The following is an 18,998-nucleotide window of genomic DNA, read 5'->3' on the forward strand; positions in this document are numbered from 1 at the left end:
TTAGGATTTTTTTTTTAAACAAAACTATGAACAGAAAAGAAAAAACATCTCCCTGGCCCTTTTAAACATTTTACATATGACTGTCTTAAGTAATTTACAGGGCTGCTTCTAAATATCTTTTATTCACATTACACATGTGCTCCCTGATCTGACGCCTGCCTATCTACCTAGTCTCATGTCCTACTATTCTCAGCTACATACCAACAATTAATGACGTTCTTGACATCTGCCAAACCTGCCAGGTTCTACTGGCCTCTATCCTTTTAACATGCTGTTTTCCCTTCCAGGAATGTCCCCGTCCTGGAACTTACACCTTCACATCTCAGTTCAAACTCCTAGCATCACCCCCCGCCGCCTCTCTCAGTTCAAACATTCAGACCTCTGTGAAGTGCTCTGCCTGAACACTGGCTTCTGTCAAAGTTAAGTGGGGGTAAGATCTACCTCACAGAATTGTCAAAAAGATTAAATATGAGTGTGTGTTACAACACCTAGCACACAGACTAGCACCCTCTCCTGGGGGCTTTCCGTCCTATGCACTTGAGCAGTGTGCAAAATACAATCACTTGCTTTTTATTCCCACCGCTCACTATAGTGTGAGTTGATGTTCACTGCAATTTTTTAGATTTCTAATGCCTGGAGCAAAAGTACTCAATATCTGTTGATGCTACACCTTTAACTTACACTATGTTATATGTCAATTATATCTCAATAAAGCTGGAAAAAAAATTGTTGTCGAAATAAAACTTTCAGTGCCTATCATCACACTGGGAACTGGGATCACACAGCAATTGATAAAAGTGACAACACTGAGCAGTTCTCTTTCTAAAACTGCTAAGACTGTGGTACTACAATTCTCTTCAGAAGCTTACATTTTTTAAAGATAACTATTTCTGGGGCTTCCCTGGTGGCGCAGTGGTTGAGAGTCCGCCTGCCGATGCAGGGGACACGGGTTCGTGCCCCGGTCCAGGAAGATCCCACATGCCGCGGAGCGGCTGGGCCCGTGAGCCATGGACGCTGAGCCTGTGCGTCCGGAGCCTGTGCTCCGCAACGGGAGAGGCCACAGCAGTGAGAGGCCCGCGTACCGCAAAAAAAAAAAAAAAAAATGCATTTAGTACACCTAAGCTACCAAACATCATAGCTTACCCTAGCCTACCTTAAGTGTGCTCAGAACACTCACATTAGCCTACAGTTGGGCAAAATCATCTAATACGGAGTCCATTTTGTAGTAAAGTATTGAATATCTCATGTAATTTATTGAATACTGAAAGTGAAAAAGAGAATGGCTATGTGGGTATGGACTGATTCTAAGCACATCACTTGTTTACCCTTGTGGTCATGCGGCTGACTGGGAACTTTGGCCTGCTGCTGCCCGATACCACGAGAGAATATGGTACCACATATCCCTAGCCCGGGAAAAGTTCAAAATTCAAAATTCAAAGTACTGTTTCTATTAAATGTGTATCACTTTTGTACCTTCATAAAGTCAAAGAAATTGTATATTTTGTGACTTTATAGAACTTAATCAGAAAAACATTAAACTTCTGTTTTAAATGAGTTTCAAAGTGAAAATGAAAAATTTATATTTAAAACTCCTTTTTAGGTTTCTACTACAGATAATATACTTCTTCAGCATTGCCTACACAGTACTTGAAAATGTCCCCCCGAAAGATCTAGCCCACCTATGTCGTTTCCGGAGGAATAGCTTCCATGGCTTTCTGTCTCCTCCAGGGACAGTATCTTGAACGATGCTAGAGGAGTAGAACCTGGCTGAGTAGAGATCATTCCTCTGAATCGTGTTACCGTCCATGTCCGGACATGATTATTATCTGCACAGACTAGGAGAGAAAGAGAGCACACAACAGGTGTTAAATATAGATTATGAGAGCACCAACAAAATCACTTTTATAAACGTATTTTAACTTTTTTCACTATAATTTACAGTAAACAGATAGTAGCACATTGTGAGTGGCAAACAGCTTACTTATCTTAAAATTACACTTAATTTGTACCTAGCCAACAAAAATGAGATAATTGAATATGGTTTACCTTACTGCAAATAGAAGGTATATAAGTAAAATCTATGGATCCTTATAAAAGTAGCCTGTAGGGTATGAATTTAGAGAAGGTTAAAAAAAAAAGTGTATGTAAGAGAGAAGATGCTGAATATTTTTCTGTTCTGTGGTTAAACTCCACTGTAAACAAGTTGCCTAGTTTATTTTTTCCAACCATATAAATTGTTTCTGCTTATGTTACTCCAATATTAAACAACCAAGATCAGGAGCTACTGAGAATTTATTGGCACAAATAACATTTGTCAAAAAGCTTATAGGAACCAGTTATTTATTGCTCATTCACAATTGCATCAAGAAAAATTAAGATTTCAATACTAAAGCTGAGAATTATTTTTATATGAGGGTCTGCATTTAAGAAACATTCCAATTAGCTTTATTTTTTCACGGTAATATTAAGTGGGTATATATTGAGATATCTCCTAACAAGTAATCTATTTCTGCTGTTTTTTCTGTCTGAATAGATACTCTACTAAAAAACATAAACCAAAAAAAAATGGTATCGTTAATGTAAGAACTGTACTTTTGTGGCATGCCTTAATAAAAAATGTATTAATTTGCCATTTATTATGAACTCATCAGTATCTACTAGGAAAGTACCCAAAATTTCTTATGTGCACACAACATTTCCTACTGGATAAAATGACACAGTTGCATATTTTAAACAAAACTTTAGAAATTTAATTTTGACCAACAGCAATAAGAATAAAAAGTGTACATATATTACTTATACAACAAAATTCTCAGTTCTCAGGATGCCAGTTTTCTGGTGAAAAAGAAGACATTTACTTCTAGGCTACTGAATCAGCTTCATGGGAAATAATTTCCTAATATCATTATTAAGCTTACTAGGATTCAGAAAAATAACATACTTCTAGCTGACTCAAAAATGCCATTATGGATTGGGATTGACATATATACACTAATATGTATAAAGCAGATAAGAACCTGCTGTATAAAAAATAAAATTCAGAAAAAAATGCAATTATGCAATTTTGTTAGTATTAATCATTATCTAACATTTCAAACCTACATGAAATACTTGTGTTAAAATGCAAATTTAACTATGTAGTTCTTTGACATCACATACAACAATAACATCATTACCATCAAAATAATATCAACTGCTACTGAGTATGGCATTGTCATTTAAACATCAGAACAATCTTGCAAAGAAATAGTCTATTTTCTCACAGGACCAAATTACCTCATTTTATACATTTATTCGTAAGGACTAAGCTAAGTGCTGACAATAGGGTGGAGAACAAAAGTTTCTGCTGCTGTAGAAGCTTACTATATTCTAGAAAAGGGAAAGAGATGATAAATAAGAAACAGAGTGATAAGTCTGTGAAGAAAACAAATCAAGATACTGATAGCAGAAAGTCTGTAGAGAGAGGGCTGGCTAGTTTAGACAGGGTGGCCAAGGAGGCCTCACTGAGGAGATATTTGAAATGAGACCTGAATGTCAAGGAGAGACAGCGAAACAAACATCTAAGAAAGAAGATGTCAAATGAAAAGAACAAGTGCAAAGGTTCTAAGGCAATTTTAAGAAATAGAAACGCCAATGAGTTAGGTATCATGAGCAATAAGAAAAGTGACATGGGAGGCATGGAGAAGTGATCTGCAAGGTGAGCAGGATCCAGAACAGGAAGAGCCATATTAATCTGTTTATTCTATATACAGTAAGAAGCCATCGGAAATCAGATCTGCTTTGCATTTCTTTCTTTTTCTTTTTTTAAAATAAAATTTATTTATTTATTTTTGGCTGTGTTGGGTCTTCGTTGCTGCACGCGGGCTTTCTCTAGTTGCGGTGAGCAGGGGCTACTCTTTGTTGCAGTGCGCGGGCTTCTCACTGCGGTGGCTTCTCTTGTTGCAGAGCATGGGCTCTAGGTGCACAGGCTTCAGTAGTTGTGGCTCGCGGGCTCTAGAGCACAGGCTCAGTAGCTGTGGCACACACGGGCTTAGTTGCTCCGCGGCATGTGGGATTTTTCTGGACCAGGGCTCGAACCCGTGTCCCCTGCATTGGCAGGTGGATTCTTAACCATTGCGCCACCAGGGAAGTCCTGCTTTGCATTTCTAAAGATATTTCTGGCTGCTGTGTGGAACATGTACCATAGAGAGCCAAGACAGAAACAGGGAAAGAATGGAGTAACTTAGGGGAGAAATGCTGATGTGAGCTAAGGGGCTGGCGGCAATGGACACAAAGTGAAGTAATCAGACTTGTGATGTATGTTGAAGCAGAGAAACGGGACTTACAGATGTATTACACGTATGAGGAGGGCCGGGGAAGGTGGGGGCAGTGAGAAAAAGGGAAGAATCAAGTGTGATTCCTAGATTTTCAGCTTGGGTAAATGAGTAGCGATATTGTGTACTAAGATGGCTTTTGAGACAGAAATCAAAAGTACTATTTGATCTAGGTTAATTGAGAGATGCCTATTAAACATACAACCAAATACTAAGGACAAGCACTGGATATACAAGTTTGGAACTCTGTGGATGATCACAGGTAAAGGGAAAGTCTGGGAGTCACTGGCATGTAGACAGTAATATTCAAATCACCAGGGAAAGTACAGACAAAGAATGGAAAATCTAGAAAGAGATTTGAGGCAATCCAATACTTAGTAACTGGGCAAAAGAGGAAGAACCAGCCATACAGAGTGAGAAAAACTCTGCAGCGAGGCAGATATTAGATGAGTACTGCTCTATGAAAGATTAAAAAAGAGACTGTTTCAGAAAGGCATAATTACATCCAAAATAATGAGACATTCAATAAAAGCATATTCATCCATCTCTCCATCCATTCATATATGGACAAGGTATTTCAGCTCCATTTGGTGTTTAATTAGTGAAAGATGCATCACCTTTTATATTAGGTAGTCTTCATATAAACAAAGCTGATATATAAAAATGATGTTTATAAAAATTTAAGTTAGGCAGGAACTGATCTACAAAAGATTTAATGCAAGATTGTTTTAAAAAAGCAAACTACTGATACACCTGACTCAATTCAACTTTCATAAACTCTTTCAGAAATTATCTATCATAGACAATCAATCTCATGATGGAATTTTACTTTGTGATCATTTTGTGTCAGGCTAATTTTGCTTGAAAATCTGTAACTAATTTTTTAAGTATCAAATTAGTATCTAAATGTTAGAAACATCTATGACTATGAAGAACAACAAACCGACATATGTTATTTTCTTCACATCTCTTTACACATTTTACTAATTTTTAACATTAGTAGTTGATGTTAGACTATTAACATTCTACTAACTTTAGCATTAAACCTTAAGACAACACAACCCAATTTATATTATATTCATACTTGAAAAATCTCTCTAATAAAAAATTCTTCAACAGGATTATGATAAATATTCTGAAGTAAAATATGCCATAAAAACAAAATATTAAAATAGAGAGTAAATAAAAGATATGATGCCTTCTAAATTTATGTATACTATAACCAGACAATATCAAAGAAACCTTAGAAGACAATCATAGTATTTCTTCAGTTATTAAACTTTTCTACCACTTTTTCTGGTATGTTTTTCTTACATAAAACACTGCTTTTGTATTCTTTTAATTTGTAGGAGTCTAAAAAATAACACCCAAGGCAAGGATTTACATTACATGAGGTAGACCTCCTTACGAGTACTAATAAAATCACTTTACCTGATACAAGATGCTTCTCTGAGAGCATGATTTTTGTGACGGGACTTCGGTGAACTGTGAAGGTCTGAAAAAGCTGAGGGCCTGACCCAACCGTCTCTGGGTGCTGCACAATTACTCGTACTGCTCCAGAGCTCGTACCATAGGCAATCTCAATCCAGTTACCACTGACACCTAACCAAAATCAAAAATTGAAAGGTGATATAATAGAAGACAATAAAAAGAAAGCTGCCCTTGCAAAGTGTTCCCTGTGACAGAAGAGGCAGAGCTGGATTCAGCACTTGTATCAGCCCCAAATCCAGCTCAGCAAAGAAATCTTAAGACTTCTCTGACCATCTTAAATTCATTATTTCCTTTACAAATCTTTTCCTAACACTCACTCCAATAGAGAATTGTTCACTCTCTCCCTTGTACTTTGTATTGGGTTCTATCAGAGCAACTGTAACACCCCAATTCTCTATTTCCATGTCTATCTACCTCTACTCTTTATTGATAAGAGACTGGATCATAATCATTTTTTAATCTATATCACCTTACAGAGTGCCTGAGACATAGTAGGTACTCATTAAATGTTTAAAGAATAAATCTGACATGCTAAGAACACCACTGACACAACACAGTATTCCTAAAGCAATACTCCATATTACTTCTAGCCTCGAATGACCATTGGTTTTACTTCTGCCACAATATTGAATCTTCTCTTTGAATAATCGAGTAATCCATGTACTATTCAACAGTTTCAAAACTGTTAGCTACGGGAAAATATACCCATTACATTGCTTACATCACACTTCCCTATGTTGTTCTCTTCTAATTATATACAACTAGCTCATGACGTCAGGTTCATCTGTGGCTTTTTTTTTTCAAACAAGTGCCCAGATTCCATCATATATTTAAGACAGAATGGAGTTCAGTGACCTACATTCCTTAAAAGCGTCACAGAGAACCTCCTGGCTTTGAGAGCTGTTCTTTCTGATTCACCTGAAAATACTGGAATCTAAGGAAAAGGGCATGCTATGGAAAACACTTCTCAAAACTTAAAAGGCAACTCCATTCTGGTGTCTTAAAAGAAGACACTGCCACCACAAAAGAAGTTTTATTCTCCCTTTTTAATTAGACTGGGCGGGGGAGGAGGGGAACATATCTCATTCTAGAGCAGGGTCAGCAAACTTTCTATAAAAAGCAAATAGTTTAAACTTTGCATGCCACACTGTCTCTGTGATAGCCACTCAACTCTGTCACAGTTGCAGGAAAGCAGCCAAAGACAATACATAAGGCTATTAATAAAAAGAACATGGTTTGCTGACCTCTGTTCTGGAGCAACATAGTTTAAATCCTACAATTTCAATCAAAATCATCTGTGCACACCAGAATCTTTCTTTCTTTCATACCGAAGATAATGATTCATTACAATGCATTCAATGAAATTATTATACAAGTAACATATTCAAACTATTAATATTACTAGCCACATGTAAATATTTCCTAGAATTCCTTTCATTACAGATAAATTTTGAATTTCCCATTTATGTTTATCTTTCACTCTAGAATATAAAAATTCTTAATAATTTACAGAGCTAGTTTGTTAATTTCATTGCAATGGATACTGAGGTTTTCCAAAACTCAAATTTAAAATTTCCCAGAGAAATAAGCTGATTTTTCAATAGAGATTTAAAGTCTAAAAGCTTTCGTTGTTGTTATTGTTGTGAAAAAATAAATAAAGCTCTTAATTTCAAAACGAAATCAGCTGCCATAGGAAGGTAAATGTGCAGATAAGTTTTAAAAATAATGTTAGTTATTATTATAATAGTAGGGCTTAACAATACAATTCAGAAGAGGAAAAGTTCTAACTTCCCACCTCAGATTATGTTTACTGGTCATGTCTGACTTCAGTCTAAACCCAAACATACACTTTAGACTAAAAGAGAGGAAATCCTCAGCACTGCAGTTCACCAAAACAAAGGGCCAGATTAGTGTTACAATAAACCAACGAATAAACATACATTCTCAAGAGAACTTCAACAATTTACAATAATTCTGCTATGCACTAACTTGTTTTGGGTGTGAGGTAAACACTCAGAGCAGTAATAGCATCATTTGAAGGATCATGATAAAGTTCAGTTACGAGAAGATCATTATCCTTCATTCGCAAAGGGAACTTCTGCATATCTAAAAAATAAAAAAAATCAAATAGCATTAAAATAAATCGTGAATCTATTTGAAACTAAAAAAGGTAATAGTTTCTTGTTCTCATTTTAAAAATCATAATAAATAGGACCATACTAAGTGTCTGACCACTTACCTATATAATATATTGATCCATTGTTACATCCCAGTAGAAGGAACGAACCAGCAGTGTCATAACTAGTTATAGGAACAACGTCTTGAACCTGATGTAGTGAGAATATTGTTAGATTTCAGTTATTAATTACAATCTATATTTTCTGCTCAATTTCCTCAAAATTTTTGAGTCTTTTAATAAAAAGGATACTAATATCCGATTTAAGTAGGGCTTAGAAAATACCTTCTTTACACACACACACACACCTCCAAGGGAACTCTGACCTTTTAAAGCTTTTTAAAAAATTTTTTATTTCCAACAGCAGCGCTTTCCTTTCAGAATTTACTCATCTCCTTTTTCTGCACATGACTGTGAGGTCACAGCACACTTTAGGACGGGAAAACCAAGTCTGACCAGGCCCCTTTCTCCCTTCTCTCTCTCATAGAAGAGATGAAATGACCTGCCCAGAATCAGAACTAGAAAACAGATCAACCGACTTCCAGATAGCCCTCGCTCCCTTGGTAATTCATTACCATTTCTTTGAAAAGGTAGTCTTCTCTACTTTCATATTCCCCACTAAATACTTCACCTCTATTTCCTAGGAAATGGCCAAACAAGTTCTCAAATGCTTTTATTTTTTCAAGTACTAGAATAAAAAAAATCAGTTTTCCAAGCAAATCAGTCTAGTTACAAATTAATGAATGCCTATGTGTGTGCTAAGAGAAAAGCAAAGGGCATGATTTTTACTATAAAACAAAACAAAAAACAAACAAAAAGTGTTATTGTGCTGGCGATGAGATCAAATTGAATCATCCCTGTGTACAGCCAGGCCAGACATGCATCTGAAAGTTTACACACAACATTTAAATGAAACACTTTTTATGTACCAGATATTATCCAGGTGAACAAGTACTGGAATGGATAAGGGATGTGAAATATCACTTTTGCTCTGTAGAAGCTCAGAAACTTGTGGGCAAAAAAGAAAAAAAAAGACAATTATAACGTGATAGGCACTAAAACAGGGTGTGCAATACAATCATAGAAGAGGGAGAAAGGATTCCCATCTCAACCCCAGTCCAGGGAGAAGCACAAAGATCAAGGAAAAGTTCAAAAAGAAAGTAAAGCTTGAAAACTAAAAAACTAACTAGGAGTTAGGTAGAGAAAGGGAAAAAGCACACTTCTGACAGAACAGCAAACATAGCAAGAGTCTAACTAAAAACACAAATTTAAAAACAGCTAAAACTTGGAAATAATGATTCCTAGAAGCTGTTCATGTCCATGACCCCAATTTCTGTGTGTGCCTTCTGGTGTCATGCATGGTTACAAGTTACACTAGAAATATCTCTGCAAAGACTCAATGACCACCCCCAACCCCAGGTCAGGTTTCTGTCTCATCAGAGCCAACACGTTTTGTAGCAGGTAAACACCGACAACTTCTCAGTGATAAGAGTAAAGATGTCTGAAAAATGGAGGGAAGGCTGCTTCACTGACCAATTTTCTTACACCAAGTGCATCGTTTTAGCCCCAGCACTCCAGGAAGAGCTTCAATTCTACCCAGAATCTTCACAGTCAGAGGCCGGGGATAGGTAAGGTCATGAGATTCCTCTCCCTCTGGACCCATTTTTCAGTGAAAGAGCAGCAGCAGCCTGGAGCTTTCCCAGGCATGTCCAAGACAGATATCTGACCTTTCAGTTCTCTGGGAGGATGGGCTCCAGGATTAAAGCCTTCCTACCTCTTTTCCTGAAACCCCTGAGCATGTCCTGCTTTTCTTCTCAAGTCTACCCCTCAGAACAAGGAGAACAGGGAAAGCAGAGGATAAGTAAAGTTAGGTTACAGAGGAGTTGGTACTAAGTTCTTCTCTCCCAGCATAAGCAAGGAGCCAGCCTTTCATGGCCTCCTCTTCTTTACCCCAACAGCTTCATGTCAGGAAACTGAGACACCATACTGATTAGTATATTTGGTTCAGTCATGGTGGTCACAAACCTAAGGTGGAAGTGGGTTTTCTCTCCTAATGTTGCATGCAGTGATTATCATTAACTCCTATGTAAAAATTTAAATGATTTACATTTTGAAAATCACTCTATCTTCCCAAGCAATAGAAGGCCCCTAGAATCCTTTAACTACAATCTCTACCTGGATGATGATCTTTTTTTTCAACATCAGTATGTTTTAACCCTCACCCATTACTTTTTTTTTTTTTTTTTGCGGTACACGGGCCTCTCACTGTTGTGGCCTCTCGCGCTGCGGAGCACAGGCTCTGGACGCGCAGGCTCAGAGGCCATGGCTCACGGGCTCAGCCGCTCCATGGCATGTGGGATCTTCCCGGACCGGGGTACGAACCCATGTCCCCTGCATCGGCAGGCAGACTCTCAACCACTGTGCCACCAGGGAAGCCCCACCCATTACTTTTTAAAGACTTATTTAGATTCACCAACACATCTACAAATTCTCTGGCTAGTCATGTTTATTGTATTCCACTACTTCCTCTTCTAAGTATAAATAACCTTATCAAAGGGCATTTCTATAGAGGTCCTTCCACTGAAGGTTATAAGTGACAAACTTTGTCTGTATTATCTGAAAACATCTCTCATTCATGTCTGAATGATAGTTTTGCTGGATGTGAAATCCTAAGTTGAAAGTTATTTCCCCAACTAACTTGAGAATAGCCTATTGTCTTCTGGATTCTACTGCTGGTGATGAGGAGTCTGTTTTAAGTCTAACTACAGTGTACCTCTCATTACTCTGTGGACACCTTTATGATACTTTTATCTTCTATTATTGGTTGGCCAAAAGGTTCGTTCAGGTTTTCCCGTAAGATCCTATGGAAAAACCCTAACGAACTTTTTTGCCAACCCAACACATCACCATGTGTTTAAGTGTGAATCTCATTTTATTTAGCCTTGATGTATTTCTTCAATCAGTAGAGTCATGTCTTTCTTCAATTCTCCAAAATGGTTAGCAATTATCTTTTCTAAATTGCCCCATCTCCACTGTTCCTTTCTGAAAGTGATTTTCTCATTTTTTTCTTTTCCTATTTTCTCTCTCACCTTTCTGCTTCAGTGTGAATGATTATTTTCAAATGCGTCTGTCAATTCCTTGTCTTTTTAGCTGTTCTTCTATTTAACACATTAAGTAAGAGTTTTGTTTTTTATTTTCAATGACCTTTAAATTTCTACTCTTTCGCTTTGCTTCTTTTCTGACTGGTCCTATCCCTTCATTATAGTCTAGTCCTTCTTCTATCTCATTAAATAACTTCAGAAATTTATTCTACATTAGTTGTCTAATTGTTCAATTATTCTCAGCTTTGGGGTACATTTGTACTCTAACTGCTAACATTTGATGAGTCTGCTAACATTTGATGACTTTCCCTCATTTGCTTTCATGTTTCATGTGTAGTTTACAAATCTGGGGAGGTTATGGGCTCACTTTTAGCAGAAAATATTTCTTCTGCAGAGTCCTGTGCACCATATCTTGTGAAAGTTCAGTTTCATGTCCACATCTGGAAATGCAAATGGCCCTAGACCAGCTTTTTACATTAATTTCTCAAACTGGAGTTCCCATACTTACCTTTGTGTTTTCAATTCACACATGTGTACTCCTAATTTGATTATTTTGGTCTCAGTTTCTCATTGATGGTTTTCCCCTGCACCACCTCTCCCCAATCTAAGACACTAAACACAGGTCAAGCTTTCTTGTTCCAAAATTGTTGAGCAAAATTTTCCCATTCTTCTTCTCAGGGACTGAAGCAGATCTTTAAAGCTTCAGCTTTTTGCAGGAGGCTGGTTTACACTGTCCTATGAAGCCATGCCTCCTATTCCTGGTAGAACCCCAGGCCCCAGAGCCTTTACTCTGATACGTGACATGCAAATATGTATAAACAAACAAATAAATGTAATTCCATACTTGATATAGATACAATATATGCTGTTTTAATATTCTTACCCAATATTTCTATATGTCAGCTGATTTAGCTATGTTACTGTAAATCCCAAGTAAGCAAATATAACATACTCAGGGTAGTGGTCAGTACATAATAGACACCAAACTGTCAAGTCTTCTTACCAATAATTGATCTGATTCAGCTACGTTACTGTGAATCCCAAGTGAGACATACAACGTACTTGGGATAGTGTTCAGGACATAATAAGACACCCAAATGTCAGTCCTCTGCAATGAATTCTGGGCCTAAGGTTCCAACGCCCACCTTCTTCTTGTTCCTAACTTGCAGGGGTCCATAAGCCTATTACAAACCATAAAACAAAAAAGTAGACCCGCCAAACCCTACTTGGGACATCAGTGCTACAAGTGCATCAGCGCACAAAAGAAGAGAAGCTACATCAAATAAGCCTCCCTAGTTCTTGTCCAGCACAGCCCATAAGAGCCCAGAAATTCCCTCTGACTCCTTGTTCCCACAGCCAGTATTTCCTCCTCAAGCTCGTCCTCCACTGTTCATTCAGAGGCCAGGCTGTGACTCAGATGGTGACTCTGTCTGAAGATCTCTCATCTTTCAGAAGGAACACAGACAGAGCTCTCTGATCCCTTAGGAATCACAATACACAATGACTTTCCAGGACTAACTTCCAACACTGTCTCTCTTTGATATGAGAATGAAACATGTATAATCTATGTTTCCAATATACATCTAAATTTAAACTTGAACTTGGGAAATAACGCCTAAAGTTACTATTCTGCCACGTAACTCAGCCTAGGCCATGTATTTGAAACACTAAGTCCTTATTACTAATCTTCTGAAGTCTAATGAAGAGGAAGCAAACAAAAAAAAGAAGAAAACACTGAAACTTTCTTTCTAAAAAATTATTTTCTTTTTTCTTACCCAAATCAGATACAATACTCTTATAAAATTTTCATTAACATTTTATTGAAGCTGTCCTAATAAGAAACTGCTACACCAAAATATCACAACGGCTTTTAGGCTCAAAAACGCTTGCTCTCTCGCTCTCAGGCTCGTTTGTCTGACTCAAATACCCTCAAATCAATCTCGACTGTAGAGCAAAAGTCACAAACTACACTAGCTGTCCTGTGTACCTTCTGTGTCACTCATGGGCAGAACTGTTTGCTAAAGGCCAGATCAGAACCCGCTCATCCAGTGCCACGTAGCCAGCCTCAGGTCAGAACTGTCCGTTGAGGTTTGCAGATCGGACACTGAGATTTCATTACATCCTAGCTCTGCACTGCACTACCAAAAAAAATACATCATCTATCTGGGCTAAAAGTTATAAGGCTTGTTTGCTGCATGAATGCTCGACTTACCCCAGGTCTTCCTGAAATGTAATAACAAACCTACTTTGTCAGCTATGGTTTTCAACTCATGCATATACCAAATAAGAAGCAACAGGTTATACATACAGGACTAAATGCTTAAGGTGAAGTACCCACTCTGAGGATGCTACTGTAGTTTTTGGGATCTCAAAATATGAAAACTTTTATATGCAGTTATGACACGAGTAAAAAACAAAGAAGGTAACAAAGAAACAGGTTCCTTTAGAAACCTAAATGCACCTTCCGAGTTTTATGGCACAGGTGGCACAGCTTCTCAGAGGCACTAAAAGCTCACTTGACGTAATTAGCCAAGTAACTTACCTGAGAGCAGATCTTCCATAAATCATTAAAATACACATTCCTCTTTACAGAAGTATCACCAGCTGAAGAATCTCTCTGATCGACTTCCCTCCACCTCAACTTTAGATCAACCTAGATCAGTCCTTCCCCACAGTCCTTGGCCCATCACTTTTATGGTAACAACCTGTGTAATGCCTTTTCTGTGCCTATATGGAAGGTCCACTCTTGGCTAATATCTTTTTTCTACAAACATGACTTCCATGTCTCCATCTAGAATGAAATTTAACTTTCTCTGACTGTAATCTCTTTTATGGGAAGTCATTCTTTCTCTCACCATTTCCCCAGCATCTCAGGCGCCGCCATAAGGCCTTAAGAATGTCCCTCTACAAGCTCAGCCCGATCACGACATTCAATTACCCTATCTCTGCCCAAACTGCAGCTTCCAGATCAACACACCACTTCTGCTGAGGAGCTGGGCACCTGGATCAGTTAGCTTTCTGTCCCATTCTCCATTACTGTTCTGGCACCTAAATGTTCACCCTGATGACCCTTACAGTTCTCTGACCACTATTTCAACTACTTTCATCTTTAAGTCAGTTGAACACGATTTAAATGGCTACATCAATGAGAACTGCTCCAACTCCAAAACCTGAACTGCAGTCTTTGACCACAACAGTTCCCGCTCCTTGTGAGTCATCAACCTGCTTTCACTTCCCTCTAGTCCCTTGAATCCCTGCATCCTCCTCTGCTTACCTGGCACTCCTTCACTTCTTGATCTTACAGTTTCAATCACTTTGCCACTTTATGTTTTCTCATCCCTTTGTGTGTCATACCCATTTTATTACATCTCCAATCCTGAATCAGGCCAACCCTGTTTTCTTTTCTCTTGCTTCTGTTCCCAGGACTGAGGATTAAGGAAGAAACTCACACAACTGTACCAGCCAGGTCCACTATGAAGATTTACAATCTCTGCAATCCTTGAAACACACTTCCAATGCCTTTCTCCTCCACAGTACACCTTCCTCACTCTTCCATCGCTGAGAAAGAAGTCTCTCTACTGTTGGGGCGACCCCTCCAGCTGTGTTCTAGACCCCATTTGCTTCTATGGCACTAGCAACCATCTCCATTCTTTCAACCTTCAAATGCTTTCTCTGTCAACTCCCCTCTCTGACTAACAAGCATGCTCAAACTTCTCCTGTCCTAGAGAAAAAGTAAAAGCACTGAATATCTTTTCCTCCATCTAGCTTTGATCCTTAAACTATCACTTTGTTTCTCTGCTCTCCTTCACCACCAAACTTCTTGAAAGGCACTCTGAATTTGCTAACTCTAATCTCTGATCTTTTAACTCCTTAGTTCCTGCAATCTGCCCCCCCAATCAAAACCTAATTAACTTATTAATACATCTGCAAATGATACCCTACTGACAAAACCAATGTCATTTCTCAGTCGCATCATATGTGTCACTTTGGCTCTTGGTTTCCTATCTTGTTCTCTTAAGAGCTAATGTTCCTCAGGATTTTAACTTTGGCTTTTCTTTTGCTGCAGATATCCTCTCAATGGAAAATCTTACCAATTCCCATTTTTCAATTACCAAGTATTATGGTTTCCAAGTACTTTTTTTCTAGCGCTTTTCTTCTTCCCTAAATTCCAAAGGGGTGCTTCCAACTATACACTGAGCTCCTGTATATGGATACCCACAGGAATCTCAAAGTAAACATATTTAGTCATTCTAATTATTCCTCACATTGTCTACCAGCATGTATGATTCTCCTCCTCCGTTCCCTATCAATGTAAAATATTACCAGCCATTCAACTGTCAGGACTAGAAATCCATCTCTCTCTCCTTTAACTTTTCTCCATCTAATCAGATAGCAATCCTTATCGTTTTAGGAAGGCTTATGAAATGTTTTTCAGATAGTCTCATCTTTGCCATCTACTCATATTAGCTGAATCTCTGCCTCTTTTGCTGGATTATTTCCCTGATCTCCAGTCCACTTCTTATATTAGCTAGCACTGTTATCTTTCTAAAACATGGATCTGGTCAAGTCACTCTCTGCTTAAAGTCCCTTAATTTTTCCCCTCTCCTTCAGAATCAGGCAATAACCTTTTTTTTAGTCTTATCTCCTTCTTGTTCCTCTCAAGTACTTGAAACCATTTAGCTTGCTATCTTTTCCTTGAACAGGCTATGTACTTTCACACAGAACTGTACTCCCACTCAGGAGATGAAGTTTGCCTGGACTACTATTCCCAAGGCATGAAACTTAAAACATTTCAAGGAAATAAAGAAATGTCAAACCAGTTTAAAAACTCATTTTCCAAAGTGACTTAAAATTCTTGAAAATGTAGTCAAACTTGTATCCAGAAGCAAACTTAGCAGTAAATATATTCAATATTCTATACAGTAAGTCCCCTACATATGAACCTTCAACTTGCAAACTTTCAAGGAAGCAAACGCGCGTTTGCATGTCCAATCACGTAAGTTAGTTCACATGTCTGGCATGCACTGTCACGTGCATGCATCCTCTACAAGTGGTCGTGCTTTTGTGTACTTTACTGTACAGTACTGTACAGAGTACAGTAGTACAGTATCTTTATTTCAAGCCCAGGATATCTGGAAGCAAGCGTAAAGGCAGCGGTGACGTAGCTAGTACTGCTAAGAAGAGATTCACGACACAGGAAATGGCAAGGGGATTTTCTTTATTTGAGGAGGCACTGTTAGTTTCTGAGGCACAGGACCCGAAAGTAGAACGGTACACCAAAGTTGCAGCAGCCGTTCAGAATGCATCCAGTGCTACCGTGTCATCTATGAGACAAAAAGAGCTACTACCCTGACATCACTGGATCGCTTTTTCAAGGGTGTAGACAGAATTGAATCCAGCAAGGAACCAGAACCTGTGCCATCAAAGTCAGGAGTGAGTGAAACTGCAGCTTGCCCTCTGTCTCCTATTGTTGACGATCCTTCAGCTCTACCACCTCCCACCTCCTCTCCCTCCTCCAGTCAGTAACTCTTCCTGCCTGTTCACTCGATGGCAGCCCCCGTACGCCAGCTGCTGTATTGTACTACTGTACTTTTCAAGGTACTGTCCTGTAAGATTAAAAATGTTTTCCTTATTTTTTGTTTGTTTTTATGTATTATTTGTGTGAAAAGTATTATAAACCTATTACAGTACAGTATTATATAGCAGATTGTGTTAGCTGGGTACCTAGGCTAACTTTACTGGACTTACAAACAAATTGGACTTACAAACACGCTCTTGGGACTGAACTTGTTCGTATGTAGGGCACTTACTGTATAATCAAAACAGAAACAATATGAATTCCACAATAAAGCAGATGCATAATCAGTGTGAGTTTCAGAAATAATTTCATTTCTGCAATATGCATTAGTTAAAACCAACCTGCCAGTGCTGGGTGACAGCATTCCACACTCCCACTTTCCCTGTATGACTCGTGGCCACCAACTGGTTACCGATGAAGAAGAGAGCGTCTACAGGAACACCAAGGCTGAACACGCCTTAAATGATAATAAAAAACAGAGGTTAATCAGTCACCATCTTTCGAATTAATCAAAACCCAGATTAAAAGTATCTTTTAAAAGCATCTCATTTCTAGAAGTTATGTTCCAGACACTTTGGGAACCAGAAATAAGAAACTTGAAAGCTCTTAAGTGGCAGATAAAAGTCTACCCCAAGTAATCTCACTCTGATTGAACAGCTTGTTATCTGAAGCTGTGGCTCCCAAACCCAGCTGATCATCAAAACAACTGTGTAGATTTAAAGTGAACAAAATAAAACAGAAAGAATCCTGGGATTCCTGGATTCATGTCAGACTCACTAAATCAGAAAACCCACTGCATGTCTATAAAATCCATAGGAGATTTAGCTGCAGCCTGCTCATGGACCCAATATCTGAGAATCACTAATCTGAAGACACAGACTTGGCAACTTCAACTATCCAGAATGTATCTAGAAATCTGGGAATAGGCAAAAAAGAGAAAAGAACGAAACAAAACAGCAAGAAGACACACTGTATTCAAAACAAACATTCGGGCCTTTATCAGAGCTTATTTTAAACCTCCTGTTTCCCAACACTGCAGATCTCAAGTTAATTCACTCCAAAGTTAATTCACTCTAACTATACTAGGCCATGGGATTAAAAAATATGAGAAGATAAACAACAGGGATTTACTGTATAGCATGGGGAATTATATTCAATATCTTGTAACAACCTATAATGGAAAAGAATCAAAAACAAGTATATATATATATATATATATATATATATATATATCTCCGAATCACTCTGCTGTATGCCTGAAACTAACACATAAACATAAGAAGACTGGATATTACTAGGAACCTAAGATTTAAAAGAAAAAAATACAAACAACCAATTTTAATGCAATAATAACAGAAGGATGCACAGAGTACAGTAATAACCAGAGGAGTAAAAGAGGGCAGGAAAAGGAGTTTGAGAATATTTCTTAGAAAAGAAACCATTTGAGTTGGGTTTTTTAAAAAGGTGAAAAGGAATTCATCAAATTGGGGGATCAGGAATGGGTAAGCCCAGGGAACCTGAGAAAAAAGGGAAGAGGGGTTGCAGGTGAGGGACCTTGTAAGGATAGCCCACATTAATAGCAAAAGAGCCAAGAATGTCTCGGCTCACCTTGGTATATAGCATGTATGACCCTACATAGTTGTCTCTCTTTAGCTGAGTCCTACACCAGCAGGGAGGAGATTCTGGGCCGGAATCCTGGCTCTGACAGTACCTTTCTTTGCCACCTTCAGGTTCCTACTTCACCACCTTCAGGTTCTTACTTATCTGATCTATAAAACTGAGTCCAAGCTAAATGTCTCAAGGCTCACTTTCACCTTAAAAATGTTATAATCCAATTTTGACATTTTTTTTTAAAGAGTTTTCTTTTTATTTATTTATTTATTTATTTATTTTTGGCTGTGTTGGGTCTTCATTTCTGTGCGAGGGCTTTCTCCAGTTGCAGCGAGCGGAGGCCACTCTTCATCGCGGTGCGCGGGCCTCTCACTGTCACAGCCTCTCCCGTTGTGGAGCACAGGCTCCAGATGCGCAGGCTCAGTAGTTGTGGCTCACGGGCTTAGTTGCTCCGCGGCATGTGGGATCTTCCCAGACCAGGGCTCGAACCTGTGTCCCCTGCATTGGCAGGCAGATTCTTAACCACTGTGCCACCAGGGAAGCCCCAATTTTGACATTTAAATAGTATTCTATTACTTGAAAAGCACCTTATGAGAAATACCTTTTTATCTAATTATGCTAGAAAATAAGCCTCACTATAAAATATTGTTTTATGTGGATCTTTAGCTGTTTCAAGTATCAGTTTTTTTATTTTTAAAAAAGTACCTAATGTGTGGCAACAGGAACAA

General features: G+C 38.3%; 1 protein-coding gene across 2 annotated transcripts in view; it reads right to left on the reverse strand.

Annotated features, from left to right (window-relative positions):
* Positions 1-18,998, reverse strand: part of KCTD3 (potassium channel tetramerization domain containing 3) — a 71,730-nt gene that overhangs the window by 17,830 nt on the left and 34,902 nt on the right. For both annotated transcript variants that reach the window (XM_082613801.1, XM_082613800.1), the window contains exons 10-14: positions 17,001-17,116; positions 8,044-8,131; positions 7,794-7,910; positions 5,745-5,915; positions 1,680-1,835 (exon numbers count right to left, since the gene is read on the reverse strand). In XM_082613801.1, coding sequence (XP_082469927.1) covers positions 1,680-1,835; positions 5,745-5,915; positions 7,794-7,910; positions 8,044-8,131; positions 17,001-17,116 — 648 coding nt within the window. The remainder of the gene's footprint in view (positions 1-1,679; positions 1,836-5,744; positions 5,916-7,793; positions 7,911-8,043; positions 8,132-17,000; positions 17,117-18,998) is intronic.

The sequence above is a fragment of the Mesoplodon mirus genome, assembly GCF_964341445.2.
Source record: "Mesoplodon mirus genome assembly, chromosome: 3".
In the NCBI taxonomy this organism is placed as follows: domain Eukaryota; kingdom Metazoa; phylum Chordata; class Mammalia; order Artiodactyla; family Ziphiidae; genus Mesoplodon; species Mesoplodon mirus.